This window comes from Dermacentor albipictus, chromosome 2 (genome assembly GCF_038994185.2).
Source record: "Dermacentor albipictus isolate Rhodes 1998 colony chromosome 2, USDA_Dalb.pri_finalv2, whole genome shotgun sequence".
NCBI classification, from domain to species: Eukaryota; Metazoa; Arthropoda; class Arachnida; order Ixodida; family Ixodidae; genus Dermacentor; species Dermacentor albipictus.
In genome coordinates this window covers 55,275,419-55,290,766 of record NC_091822.1, presented here as the reverse complement: position 1 = coordinate 55,290,766, position 15,348 = coordinate 55,275,419, and the positions used below count along the sequence as shown (strand labels likewise).

The following is a 15,348-nucleotide window of genomic DNA, read 5'->3' as shown; positions in this document are numbered from 1 at the left end:
TCAGGTGTTCTGTGCTTGTTCGTTGTACTACAGCTGCAAAACATTAAGGGTATGCATGCGAAACACCTTTTAGAGCATGTGGGGAACTTCGTCTGTAGCTTACTACGTCGCACTAAGAAAATCACTGCGGGTACCTGCCAGCAATAAGAACGGTGCCTATACAACGAAGCGATCAGCAGTGGTTGAACAATGCATTTGACTCAAGCGAACGTTCCGACAAGGAAAATTTATCGCCCTACTCAATACGCTAGCTCACAACCTATAAAGACAGTCATTATCATTATCGAATTATTTGTATCGATGTTAGAATAAAACAGAATAATATTGTTACGGTGAACTGAAGGAAGAAGATGAATTGGACTAGAGGAAGACGAAGTCTGGCAGTTGCCTCAAGGCCATATACCTTAGTCGTAAATATACATTATTTTACACTCATAGGCCTGCTTTCTTTCTGCAATATTTTGGTGGAGGTGTGGGGTACAATCATGGAACTTCGCAGCGGACGTTATCTACCTGCCGCCGCAATGGCAAATCATATGACACAAGCGACAACGCCTCAGCAGCCCGTGCCAACGGTCATCCTCACTCATCCGCGGGACCCAGGGACATTTTGTGGCACGGACAACGCCGACGTCTAGGACTGGCTTACGATGTAGGAGCGAGTGTGCGAAAACAACAGGTGGGATCCAACAATGATGCTAGCAAACGTGATATTTTATCTAAGAGGAACTGCGAAGCAATGGTACGATACACACGAAGCTGACCTAACGAGCTGGGATGTCTGCAAAGAAAAATGCCAGACCAGTTTGGCAGACCAGTCGGTCGTCAGCTGGCAGCAAAAAAAAAAAGTACTTGGGTGCCGCGCTCGGACGTCCACAGAATCCTATGTCATGTAGATGCAGGATGTGCTGGCCCTCTGTCGCAAAGCTAATAACATTACCGAGGCAGACAAGATTGGTCACATACTGAAAGGTATTGCTGACGATGCCTTCAATCACCTGATGTGTAAGCATTGGGCCCCTGTGGATGCACTTATAAAGGGGTGCTTCAAACAAGCGAAGGGCCGCCGCGTCGCTCAAACTTTCGACCGATTGCCCGATACCGCCGCGACTTCTTCTTGCGAAGACCCGCCGCGGTTCGTTCAGCCCACAGGACCAGAAGATATCACGCGCATCGTTCGCCGTGAGCTTGAGGCCATGGCTCCGGCTTCAGTTCGTCCCGACTGTCGGGAAAGCTTGCCCGCTATTTCCCTTATACAAGCGGCCGCTCTGGAGGAAATAGCGAGTTTGAGCATTCCATCTCTCTGCTCGGTCGACCATACAAACACCTACCAGATTTCTCCAGCCACTCGCTCCCAGACGCAAAGCTTTCGGCCACTCCGTCGCAACCCAGTTGACTGGCACACAGCGTATGATAAACCAATCTGTTTTAATTGTTCCGGTATTCGACACATCGCCCGTTGTTGCCGCAACCACTGGTCGTCGCCCCCTCGGTGGTCGTTTGCGAGTCACTACCGCCAAGTACCAGACAATCGTACTTTCTCGCCCTATACGCCGACTAGGAACATCAACGCCGACAGTGCTCCACCAAGATCCAGCCACTCCCAGTCTCCGCAAGGTCGTAGGTCCCGTTCGCCTCTCGTTCACCGCTCTTCGTCCCCTTCTGCAACCGGTCGCTTCGCTTCGGGAAACTAGGCGGTGTAGCTCCCGGAGGTGAAGCTGCAACTCCGACACGGCCCACAAATCCTATGTTGACCCTGCCTGCAAGTGGAAAACTACTGGACATTGAAGTTGATGACGTTACTGTTAGATCACTCGTTGATACAGGAGTGCAGCTTTAAGTTATGAGCGCTGCTCTCCGCCGAAGGCTCAAAAAGGTTCTGACACTCGCCTTACCGGGCATTGTGCAGGTCGCCGATGGGAGTATTTCACCTGTCCTTGGAATGTGCACAGCACGTGTGACCATTGGGGGCCATTATACCGTTGTTAGATTTATCGTCCTTGAACACTGTCCGCACGACCTAATTCTCGGCCTCGACTTCCTTTCGAAGCACTCTGCCCAAATTGACTGCTCCGTAGGTGTTGTACAGTTAGATCTGCCGCTTCCTGCCGACGCAACAACTTCTGCTTCACACCGCTTATGTTCTGCTGAGTTTGCAAGCCTGTCTCCACAAGCGGTTACAAATGTCCTCTTGACGCCCTGTGCTCCAGTACTTGATGGCGAGTACGTCGTGTCGCCGCTTATCGACGTGGTTTTGTCGCGCAATATTGCCCTGCCGAGCACCTTAATCCGTATCCGCGAAAACTGCACTCGCGTGCCCATCCTCAATTTTGGATTTTCGTCGCATGTGCTGCCACTCGGTATCGCCATAACGCATATCACTTTGGAAGAATTTGAGGTTGTTTCTTTGGCCTCTTAATCCTTCCTCAGTACCAACGGACCTTTGTCACCCACTCCTCCGTTCTCGATGCATGCAGACGATGTTTCTAAGATGATTGCCCCTGACCTTCCTTCCGAGCAAACAGCAGTCTTCGTCACCTCCTGTCATCTTATCGGGACATCTTTGATTTGGACGACCGTCCACTTGTCCAGACATCTGTTCTCACGCATCGCATCAATAGCAGTGACGCCAGCCCCATTCATAGGCAGCCATATCGTCTCTCCACAACAGAAAGGGCCATCATACTGGAAGAGGTAGACAGGATGATGGACAAGGACATCATTGAACCTTCCAGTAGCCCGTCGACATCACCGGTTGTCTTAGTAAAGAAAAAAGACAACTCGTGGCGCTTCTGCGTTGACTACCGTCACCTCAACAGGATAACAAAGAAGGATGTTTATCCCCTGCCTCGCATTGATGACACTCTTGACTGCCTTCACGGGTCCCAATAGTTTTCATCAATTGACCTCCGCTCCGGCTATTGGCAGATTAGCGTCGATGAGAAGGACCGCGAGGAAACCGCCTTCGTCACACCGGTCGGTCTGTACCAATTTAACGTCACGCCCTTTGGAATATGCAATGCGCCAGCTACATTCCAGCGCATAATGGCCTCTCTTGCGCGGCTTTAAGTTGTCTACATGCCTCTGTTACCTCGACGATGTCACTGCTTTTTCGCCGAACTTTGAGAGCCATCTGCGGCGCCTCACAACCGCACTCACCGTGTTTCGCAGGGCTGGCTTTCAGCTAAACTCCTCCAAGTGCCATTTCGGTCGCCGTGAAATTAACATGCTCGGCCATCTAGTGAACGCCGCCGGAATCCAACCTGATGCGCAGAAAGTTCACGCGGTGCAAAATTTTTCTGTACCTTGTTCAATAAACGATGTCCGTAGTTTTCTGTGCTTATGCTCTTATTTCCGGCGATTTGTGAAACATTTTGCCGACATCACTCACCCTCTCACTGACCTTCTCAGAAAGACGCCTCTTTCTCTTGTGGGCCACTGCAGGAGAAAGCCTTCACTACCAAGATTGAGCGGCTTACAACTTCCCCGATTCTATCACACTTTGACTCTTCTGCGCCCACTGAAGTACGAACTGACGCGAGTGGTCACGGCATCGGCGCTGTCCTCGCTCAGCCTCAATAGGACCAAGACCGCGTCATCGCTTACGCTAGGCGCCTTCTTTCCACGCCCGAGCGAAATTACTCCATTACTGAGAGAAAATGTCTCGCGCTCGTATGGAGGGTCGCGAAATTTCGGCCGTACCTTTTCGGTCGGAGGTTCTGCGTCGTAACCGATCATCACGCCCTCTGCTGGCTCTGCTCTTTGAAGGACCCAACTGGACCACTTGCACGTTGGGCATTGCGTCTACAAGAATATACATCTTCTATTATGTATAAGTCAGGGCACCTACGTAAAGACGCGGACTGCTTGTCCCGCAATCCTGTGGATCAACCGGACGATACCGATGCAGACTCGGACATCAGTGTTCTATCCCTCTCCGGCTTCCTCCGTATCGGCGACGAGCGGCGCAAAGATCCTGTTCTTCGAACACTTATGCAACGCCTAAGCTCCTCGCCCAATGACCCGTCCCTCCGGATGTTCACCTTGCGCGATGGAACTTTATACCGTCGTAGCGTTCGTCCTGACGGCCCGAAGCTCCTCCTAGTCGTTCCCAAGCACCTTCGGCTCGCCGTGCTTCAGCAACTTCACAACGCTCCTACTGCTGGACATCTGGGCATCACTCGTATATACGACCGCCTGCGGCGCCGCTTCTCCTGGCCAGGCATTTATCGCTCTGTGTGCCGTTATGTCGCTTCATGCGATCTGTGTCAGCGCTGTAAGACGCCTGCTATGCCTCCCGCTGGTTTGCTGACACAAATTCATATCTCTACAGAGCCTTTCTTCTGTGTGGGCCTTGACCTCCTTGGCCCTTTCCAATGTGCATCAAAGGAAACAAATGGATTGCTGTAGCAACGGATTATGCCACGAGATATGCCATCGCACGAGCGCTACCAACGAGCTGCGCTACAGAGGTCGCCGACTTCATACTATACGACGTCATCCTGCACCACGGCGCCCGTCACCAGTTGCTAAGGGATCGTGGCCGCTGCTTTCTATCGAAGGTTGTCGATGATCTGCTCCGCTCCTGTTCTACAGAACACCAGATTTCTACCGCGTCTCACACTCAAACGAACGGCCTCATCGAGCGGCTCAACCGCACGCTAAGTGAAATGCTCGCCATGTACGTCTCCGACGATCACCGCGACTGGGACGTCGCTTTACCATACATCACTTTCGCATACAACTCGTCCCGCCACGACCCTGCCGGATTTTCACCATTTTACCTGTCTCATGACAGCGACCCCACCATGACCTTTGACACGTTGCTACCTTCCGTAGTACAATCTCCCAGCACTGGTAGCGCTCGCGATGCTCGCCCGTCATCACCTCACAGTCTGGCAAGCTTCTCAAAAGCGACGCTACGACCTTCGGCACAGAGACTCCCATTTTTCACCTGATTCACTTGTCCTTCTCTGGACACCTTCACGTCACGTCGGGTTGCCGGAAAAACTACTTTCTCGTTATTCTGGTCCGCACCAGATCTTATGCCAACTGTCCGACGTGACATACGAGATCGCCCCAGTCGGTCAGCCTTGAGTGCCTCCCAACATCACCTGCGATGTTGTTCACGTCACCAGGCTCAAGCCCTATGTCTCCCCATTAAGTGAGGCTCTATAATTTGCACCGGGCGGAGCTACCCCGCCGGGACAGTGATGTTAATGAAGAAGCTAAATTGAACAAGAGGAAGACGAAACCTGGCAGTTGCCTGAACGCGATATACCTCAGTCGTAATTATACATTATTTTACACTTGCGGGCCTGCTTTCTTTCTGCAACAATATGTATTCATCAGAGAGGTAAAAACTTAAGTGTACACCAGGTTTTTCCGCAAATAAAAAATTATTTACTTTGCACTGATTTTTGTCACCTCATATTTGTACTGGCTTCACATTATTCTGAGCGAGAATTATGCAGGCGTTAGGAACCGTCAATACAAAATTGCAATCCTCACACAAAAACCACACATAAGAGAGCAAGGAAGCAGTCATTGCTTGTTACACAGGTTTACATAAATATTCAGTGAATGTTAGCGTAATTGTAAGTGCGGGGTTAGTAGAGGTTTTTGTTGTAGAAAATGCATGATACAAGTTCTGACGAAACATCACAGGCACCAGCAATTTCGAGCATCAAAACTTCAATTCTTGCGTGCGTACTGATATGCTCTGGCAGTGTCCTGCATTATGGGATACGGCACTCACCAGCGAACAGGACTGGGACGAGGCCACCTCAAGTACCGAACTCAGCATCCAGTCCGCGGCCGTCCAGAGGGCCTGTGAAAGAGCGGAGAGGCTTGGCCTACCTATTACGACATGGGAGCAGCCAGCAGCGAGTCGGGGACCCCGGCGGGTCTCTGCCGGCTTGTCCCTCAGGATCTCAATAAAGTTCTTTGTCTGCCTGTCTCTCTTGCGTGAGTACCGTACTTATAGTTATACGAAAGGACATTATTTATTACACCATTAGGCATAGCTGAAACTTTAACATGAACCATAATCGAGACAAGTACTCACATACCTTGTTCTCGTCAGTGATATAACTTTCTGGCAGCGACCTGATGTACAGCCATTAAATGCCTGATGAAAGCAGTCGCAATGAAACATGCAGCTTTACATGCCTAGTGATCACAAGCTGTGCACTGTTTTCAGTTTCCGTCGCGATGATAAAACTCGTTACAGACCTAGCCAAGTTTGCACGGTCTAATGGTTGCAGCATCGGACTTCATGTCCTGAAAGAACCGTGTTCGAAACAAACTGCTAGGCAAGCATGACTCACTCAATGCGCCATGCAGGGCATGTTCCGCTCTTCAAGGAACATCTGTGACACAAACTTGAGTCATTGGCTATGTGGCACAGGATATGTACCGCTCTTCAGTGAACGTCTTTGACGCCAACTTGAGTCACTCGGTATGTACTACTGTGTACATGCCGCTCTTCAATTAACGAATCTTGCTCGAAATCGAGTCACTGAGTTTGAGTCAGTGGGTATGGGCAGTCTCTAGCTTCGGTGAGAAAAAAAAACTACTATAAAATTTCTCCGCTGCTTGGCGATATGAAACCCACGTCATATACAGTATGCCCAGAGAGTCACGCCTCAATATATTGTGAGTCAGGCCCCCAGTGTGCACATAGTGTGCACATAGTGTGCACATCGTGGCGACAGGGCTAAAGAGCACGCCAAAGAATGCTTCCGAATTAAAAGCCAAGAGCACCTAAGCCCTACACATGGATTGTAAATGCGAAGTCGTGAATATCCAATCGAACGCCGCTGAGCGGTCCTGCGAGGTAGGAACTCCTCGCGAGCACGTTAAGACGCTTGGATACATAGCATAAAGCCAGTGCACTTCTATCTGTCACGTCATGCTACCTTGCCGGACTGGCCCATAATTTATTGGGAACACTCCTGAGTAAGTTGGGGTCATTTGGCATCTCCGCTGTCGTGACAGTGGGCTTGGCAATAGAACTTTCGGCCAGCGTAGCATGACTTCATAAAGCAGAGTGCTCAGGCCTGCTAGCTATGGCTTGGCGCGTTTTGATCTGGCGAGAGCGAGGGTGACTTGCGTCGCTGCGAAGCCCTCTCCCCTAAGGCAACACTTGGGACGCTGTTGCTGCAGTATGTGTTCCCTTTCGCCAGGTCTGCTCTGTCCAGGGGCGCTCACAGAAACTTATGTGGTGTTTTTCTCTTGTGCAGACGACATACGGCGGCTTTTGCGCTCAGTGGGCCGTTTGATTCCTCCGCATGAAAAAAACAAAACCTGTGCTCTCATTACATACTCTTAAACTCTATCTGCTCCTTTTGCACGACAGGCGGCACGTGCCAGTAGGCGTGTGTCGCTCTAAAATGACAGAAACGAAACCTTTAAATGTCTCCAATGCTGGCCTATATCGAAACCACGTCGCACGGGTTCGTCAAGGGCAGCAGCCCAACGTTTCAGTAGGCTACCCCGTAAATGCACTGGGTATAGGCCGCTTTTCAATGGACGTCTTTCATGCCAACGCTTTAGTGAGCTGCTCCATGAACGCTCCAGGTATGTGCCGGTCTTTAAAGAACCTCTCGCCAGCTTGGGTTACCGAGTATGTGCCATTGAGTAGACGGTGAGGGAAGAATTTATCTGCGCTCGCAACAACCAGCGCGGCACGCTTGTCGCCTCGGCTGCCACGCGCGGTCTTCGCGGCAGCGCCACTGCATGGCGGAGCATGCCCAGCAAGTAACGCCATAGGGGACCCCGGTTGCTACATGGCGCATTTCTCAGGCGCGGTACATTTTAGGGGTCACGCACAACCTTCGAGGTGCCGGCGCTAGATCACGCCGAGTATTCCTGGGGAAGCGCAAAAGAGGAGTCCCGCTTCACTACATGGATGGATGGATTTAATAACTTTAATGAAAGGTCCTGCGAGCTACAGGACGCAAGGTCCCATAGAGCGGGCTACTCCCCCGTGGGGACCGGGAGTTGTACACTCCCTGGCCCCATCGTGGGCTCGCTGGACGGCCCAGAGCTGCTCCGCCAGGCCCGTGCTGCGTAATGCTTCTTGTAGCCTGGCGGATACTTAATCCTTGTTTGCGTGGGCCCAACCACACGGCCAGAGCAAGTGATGTACGTCTAGTGTGCTATGGCAATTTTCGCAATATTGTGTTTTGTATAGGTCAGGCATGTAGTGATGTCTGTTCTGCGTGAGGTACGTGTTTGTTTGAAGCATTCTGAACGTGAGGGCTTGAGGCCTGGTGAGCTTATTGTGAGGTGTGCTCTATATTCTGAGGTCTAGATAAAGGTGCTTTGTTATCTCGTTATATGTGGAGGGAGGGTCCCGATTCTCGCTGGGATGGTCACGACCAGAATAGGTGGCGTCGCGGAGGGTTAGGTCTCGCGCGCTCCTGTGAGCCATCTCATCGAGATTGCGAGGGGCGTCCTCGATATCTCCGAGGTGTGCCGGGAACCAGCAGATGGTGTAGTGCGAAGCACTACACCATCTGCTGGTTCTAGCGAAGCACTACAAATAATCTGCTGAACCAGCAGATTATTTGTAGTGCTTCGCTTGCAACTGCTCCTTTCTGAAAGGCTTTGACGGCCGAGCGTGAATCGCTGTGGACGTGGGTGGTGGTCGGGTCTGTGAGCGCGAGTGCGATGGCGACCTGTTCTGCTATCTCGGACTTGTGGGTATTGACTGGGATAGCGTCTGTGACTTGACCTTGCTTATTGGTCGCGGTGGCAACGAAGGCCTTCCTGGTCGGGTACTGTGCCGCGTCTACGAAACAGGCTAAGATCTTACCAAGAATTTCGCGCGGGATGAACGATCCGCGTGCCAGCCTTCTGGGTTGATGGTGCGCGAGGTTCATGTCCCGCGGCAGTGGGCGAACCGTGTAGGTGTTGCGTGTGTCCGTCGGAACACTTTTATATAGATTCTCCATTACTGTGGTGTCATGACCTAGTTTGGCTAGGATTTCTCTACCTGGTTTGGTTCCAGAGAGTCTTGTCCATTGAGCCCGTTCTTGAGCTTCGGCGATTTCTTCAAGTGTGCTTGAAGAACCCCCATTTGCAGCGGGAGCTCTCTCTCGGTGTTCTTGGGCATTCACAGAGCTAGTTTGACTAGGTTCCTCAGTCGTACATTGAGTTTGTCCTTCTCCGCTACCTTCCATCTTTGCATGGCCGCCTCGGAGGTGAAGTGACATAGCGCAAAGGTGTGTGTTAGCTTGAGGAGATCTTCTTCCTTACGGCCGTGTTTTCTGTTTGCTACGCGTCGTATGAGATTCAAGGCATTATTCGATTTTGTCACGATCTTCTCCATTGTCGCGGCGTTAGAGCCGCTGCTCTCAATGAGCACCCCAAGGACACTGATTTTGCTGACGTGTGGAATGGTTCCTCCGTCTTTTCTTCTGAGAGTAATGGAGTGTGTGTCTGATTTCGTTCTTTAGCTTGGGACAGCTTCTCGATGGTTTGTAGAGGAGGAGCTCCGACTTCGTAGGCGAACACCGCAGGTCGGTGGGAGCGAGGTATTCCTCGATCGCGTCGATCGCTTGCTGCAGAGCGCTTTCAATTGATCCCAGGCTATCTCCGGGGACCCAGAGCGTTACGTCATCTGCGTATGTCGTGTACTTGACGTTCTCGATTTGATCCAGATTCTTGCCTAGTCCGGCTAGCGCAAGGTTAAAAAGCGTCGGAGAGATGACAGAACCTTGCGGTGTGCCCTTGTCGCTGAGTTTGTATTTCTAGGACTTGATTTCCCCTAGACGGAGGGTGGCCGTTATGTCGCTCAGGAGCAATTTTGTATAAGCGTACAGTCTCGTGCCGAGGTCGAGGTTGGAGATCGTGTCGAGTATGTAGTCATGTGATAAATTATCGAATGCCTTTTCGACGTCTAGCCCTAGGATTAATTTCGCGTCTCTCGTGTCTCCGTGAATATAATGCTTGAGGAGCTTCATGGCGTCTAGGGTGGATTGCCCGGGTCTAAAGCCGATCATTGCTGCGGGTTAGATATCTTTTTCTTCGAGATGCTTCGAGAGCCTGTTTAGGACCGCGTGCTCGGCTACCTTGCCGACGCAAGACGTCAGCGAGATAGGTCTGAGGTTATTTGTTGGACGTCTGGCCAGGCTTTGGGATGAGCACGATGAGGGCCGTTTTCAAGTCTTCGGGTAGTGCTCCGTTCCTCCAGATTTTGTCGATTTCCTCTGTGAAGGTTTCGATTAAGGTTTCGTTGAGGTTTCTAAGTGCCTTGTTAGTTACGCCGTCCGGCCCCGGCGCTGACCTGCTGTTTAGGTTCTGAAGCGCCGTGCGTATCTCTTCGGTTGAGAAGTCCCGATCTAGCTCTGGTTGGCTTTGCCGCGATATGCTTCGGCGGTGGTGCCTCTAGCATTTTTGACCAGCGGGAGGTACTTGTCGGCGAGACGGTCAATGAGCTCATTTTCCATGGTAATTTTGAGTTCCGCGTGCATGATCCTGTTCAGCGTACGACCCTGGTCCTCTTTGGTTCTGATTCTGTCTAAAAGATGTTTGAGCAGGTGCCACGTCGTCCCGCTGTTGATGCGGTCGGCCGCGGCGTCGCAAACCTCGTTCCATTGCTGGTTAGATAGTTCCGTGCAATATTCTGCAATCAGCCGGTTGAGGAAAGAAATTCTTTCCCTCAGCCGTCGATTGTGTCTTTGTTCTTTCCATCTCGTGGGGAGCGATTGTTTGGCTTCGAGCATGCGAGGCAGTCAGCTGTCCATGCTTTGAACGGGGAGATCTGTCTCTATTTTACTCCTGGCCGCCTTATTGTCGGCCTTTAGTGCCTCACACATCTCTCGTCTTCATGGTTGCAATACGTTGTGTCGATGGCGGCAAAACGTTGTCTGGCGATATTGATTGAGTACTACCCCGTTACCGCCGACGGTCATCGTGAGATGCGTTTGCCGCAATTTTTCGCTATATTAGACCCACTGCTAAACAACGCGTTCATATTATTATTCGTGTACTTGTAGGCATACGTTCTTCTAAATTAGTACTACAATGAAAAATATTTTTACCATAGTATTTTCATGATCACTTTTGCTAATACGCTCTAAAAAAGTTTACACCCTTCTGAGTGTATATTTGGCACAAAATAATATTTGTCATCTGCCTTGCCCGCATTTCCTTTCTTGAAAACGCTGCGCTCGTTACTTTCCTGTCGGGAATACTATGTCATGCTGATAATGCGCATGCCGTTCGTTACTGGAAAGTACCGGGCTCGCCGCGTTAAATAAAGCGAGTGCGGACAAGACAGATGATGATTATTGTTCTGTGGAAAATATACACCCCAAAACGTGCACTATGTTTGGAATGTATCAGCCCGTCAACAGCGCCTTTTTCTTCCTCTTCTATTAGCGCTTTTTCGCCAATGCGCCGTTGGGGGAATGTGTCATTTTCTGGTATTATTATCATCATGAGCATTTGCACTTGAAAGAAGAAGATCTACCTTGGACAAGCATAGGTTGTATTGCTGTGGTTCAAATAGGGGCGAAGCATTTTTCAGGAATGGTGGGCGCCATAACTTCAGACCAAGAACTGAACCCGGCGAAGACGTCGTCGTCCCTACCACGGCGTCAGGATTCCGCTCACGGATTATCCAGCCCAGAGCATGAACCATGCAGCCGAGCATCCGATCCGCGACGCCCAGCATCGGGGTTAAGCCCAGCGACCGGCCTACCCTGTAAGCTGTCTAACTTCGGGAACCCGGACACACTGGCAGCCCTTCAGGACAGCGTTTACCTCGTCCTGGACCATGGCCCGTACCAGCGCCGCATCCTATACTGCGGTATGCTGTGCGTTATCGTGGTGTTGATGCAAGAGTTGGCGCTACGCCTCATCGGCCAGCCTGTGGACCACTGGTGCCGGCCTCCCCCGGAGTACGGCCACCTCTCTGCAAACCAGTGGCGCAACCAGTCCATTCCCGTCGAAGTTGACGGCAGTTTCAGTGCGTGCACGGTGTACGATCCACCTGCACAGGTAGGTGCCGAATCCTCGTAGCGTGGCTCAACCGATAGACGCATTAGTGCCTGTTTTAGTGCGTTACCATTGTTTGGGTACCTCAGGTAGTTTTCGAGGGCTATCTGTCTAGGTTCGTATGTTTGTTTGCATGTATGCTTGTTTCTAACCGTTTCTCTACCTACCTGAGTCACTGGGTATTAGTGGCCGTACGGATAGCGCATGTGGCTGCTGCACAGAGGTAGCGGGGTTCGAAACCAACCATGCGACCCACATGGGTCACGGAGTAGGTGGTAGTGCGTGCATGCGTGCCGCTCTTCAACGAACCTCCTTAATGCCAACGTAAGTCACCGTAGAAGCCGAACTTGGTAGGTACCGCTGTTCGAAGGAACTCTTTGACGCCGACTTGGAATAGTGGGTATGGGCCCCTCGGTTTGTGCTGGTCTCCATTGAGCCTCTTCGATGCGAAGTCGGGTCCCTTGGTATGTGCCAATAGTTGTGTGCCGCTCTTCAGTGACCGCTTTCGACGCGATCTATGGTAACTACATATATGTCACTGGGAATGTGCAACACTGGGAATGTGCCGCTGCACACTGACATAAAAGCTTACCTAAACGGACACTAAAGGCAAATACTAAGTTGACGTGGGCTCTTAAAATACCATTCCAGAAACCTCGCTGTGCTTATTTCGTGCCAAGAAAATACTGGGTTTACGAGAAAACTGCGTCGCAGGGGGCCGCATACCTCTAGCGCATTTCAATTTGCCCGCCCCCGAGTGGGGGAGTGGTGACTTTGCATACATCATCACCGCCTTTTGCTTCCGTCGGTTAGTAAAACGGCGCCTGACAAATGGCGCTACAGTTTCTTGCTCAAAACGAAAACGCATGGCCTCGGAGAAACCGAGCCGAGATAAAGCGTTGTATTCGCCGCTGCAGATGCTCTCCGTCAAGCGGCATCACATGGGCTTGAAATTTTCTGGTACTTCCAGTTTGAGCTAGTTTCGCGAGGCAGGAAAACCAGAGCAGCACTACGCAATAACGAAACTACTGAAATGCGACAGAGCGGGAGGCACAAAGTGGAGGAAACGAAGCCTTTCGACTGTCGCGTCGTCGTCAGGGATAACGCCAATGAGTTATTTATATTTATAAAGATCAAATAGAACTGGAGAAGTAGCATTTTCTTCCGTTTTATACTGCAATACAATTATCTTTTTTTATTACGAGTGGTTGAGTACTAGTGACGGAACTATAATGAGGAGCGCCTTCGTCATCGGGCTAGTTGAATGTCCCTCGGTAGTCTCTAATCGAGTGGTGCACTTACCTAAATATCTCAATTGCTAACGCTGTGTTCACGATAATACTGGCGCCTTAGACAGTCTCTAGCACTAATTTGTCAGTTTATAGTGTGACCTAATATTTGCTTTTAGTATCCCTTTTAGTTTGTCCGCTCCTGAGCGGCATCAAACCAACGTCACAAGGTTTCATCAATAATATCAACCCGACGCGTTAGCACGCTGCGTCCCAAGCGCACTGGGTACGTGCTGATTTTCAATTAACGCTGTTTCCTCATTCCGATTTTCTCCCCTCCCTTGATTATTCAAGAACGTTTTTACGCGCAAGCGTACATACCCTGTCTGTGAAATCTGCGATACTGTTTGTCGCCGCGACGGAAGCGAGCACCGGAGGAGGAAGGCGCCTGAAAGTGGAAAAAATCGTACGGAGACGCTACGAACACGCACAACGAGCACAACGGCTACGGTACCGCGGCGTAAAAGCAGAAACCGAAAGGGCGCGAACGTGGTCGGTGCCCCTACATTGATTAGGGTAATTAGGGTACTTTGATGCGTGCGCCCCCCTCCGCCACCGTGCAGGGTGGAGTAAACCGTGTCTGCTACGGCGTCCGCGATTACGATGCCCACCCCGTAAAGCCAACGGGCCTTGTCAACCGCATGTAAAGTTTGTTGTGATAAAACTTGTGCTGCTTGAATGATATGGCGAGAACACAAAATTTTCGCATCGGTAGCGTGACGGTCACAAATTTATGTTGCGCGATGTTTATTTTTAAAGAGGAATTACCGACAGGACTAGCTGACAGCAGAAAACTACCGTCCACGCAAGCCGCGTAAAGACCTTAAGAGAACCTCTCGTTGGGCTAGTTGCAAACTGTTCATCCTGGTTAGAGGCGCGAAACACGCACAGACACGAGTCCAGTCACCTTTCGTTGTGTTTGTGTGTGCTACGTGTCTTGAACAAAATTGTAAAGACCGCTTCGCTGCTGGCTGAGAGATGAATCTGACTAGCAAACCGCGTGCCCTCACAAGACAAACGGAAAGCCGTCACCGCACACCCTACTTTTAAATCTTGTTTTCGAATCATTCATCATCTAGCCCGTTTACGTACTGAATTCTGGAAGGCGGAATAGAAGGCAATTATCTTTATTGTGAAATATTCACTCGGCGGTTGAAAAGAGGCCCTGTGTAAGTGACATTCTATTAATGTTTAATGGTTGTTCCCGAGGTCACGGAAACTGCAGGGAAGGCGGCAGTTTTTCGTTTGAGGCTACGTTACTTGCATTGTATGCTGATATTTAAGCGCGAAAGGTAACTTGGGATAGCTTAATAATTATTGGTGCACTTTAGGTATGAGGCAGGTTGCAAACACTTCTAACTTTTCTACTGTTCCCTAATAGCCCTACTCGATACTGGCGCTGGAACCCTGCACTGCTCACATTCGAGAATTTTTTTGACATCGGACATTTCAGCCAATATCACATTCCCGGCGCTTCGTGATCTCGCGATATGAGCTGTGACGGAGCCGTGGTGGAGGACATCGTAAATTTCCTCCAGCTGAGGTTTTAATAACGTGCGCCGATATCGCACTAGTACACGGCACCGTGTGTTTCACCTATGTCGAAACTCAGCCGCCGCAACTGGGTCGCAGCTGCGTCCTCAGGGTTAACAGTCGAGCGCAATAACCACCGGCCCAGTACATCCGGTGGCGCTTTTATTGTTTCATTGCAGTGCCAAGCGTAGTTTATATTTTCCTTTTTGTGGGACGTGGCACACTGCTACTACGAAATGAACCATTGCTGGCACAGTTTTATGTTAAGCTTCAGTATTAGTGGCGAGAATTTAGAGTGGCGCCCTCACGCGAGTGACTTCACAGGCAAGGGACCGCTTTCTCCCGCTCGGTCGGCTGTCGCGTGCACTCGTTCGCTTCGTGTATGCTTGGGGTATGGGTGGCTCGAGCCATACTTATTGAAGCATATGTGGGCTTCTTTCTGCTGCCATGCCTGAACCACAGTTTCTTCTTCAAAAGCGCGTCAGTCCAGAAAATTTGCTGCTTGAATATCACAAGC

At 50.7% G+C, this 15,348-nt stretch overlaps 1 protein-coding gene across 1 annotated transcript in view; it reads left to right on the top strand.

The window, feature by feature from the left end:
* Positions 1-11,477: 11,477 nt before the first annotated feature.
* Positions 11,478-15,348, top strand: part of LOC135901820 (carcinine transporter-like) — a 99,810-nt gene continuing 95,939 nt past the window's right edge. The window contains exon 1 of the mRNA XM_065431669.1: positions 11,478-12,012. Within this exon, the coding sequence (XP_065287741.1) occupies positions 11,542-12,012 (471 nt within the window). The 5' untranslated portion in view covers positions 11,478-11,541. The remainder of the gene's footprint in view (positions 12,013-15,348) is intronic.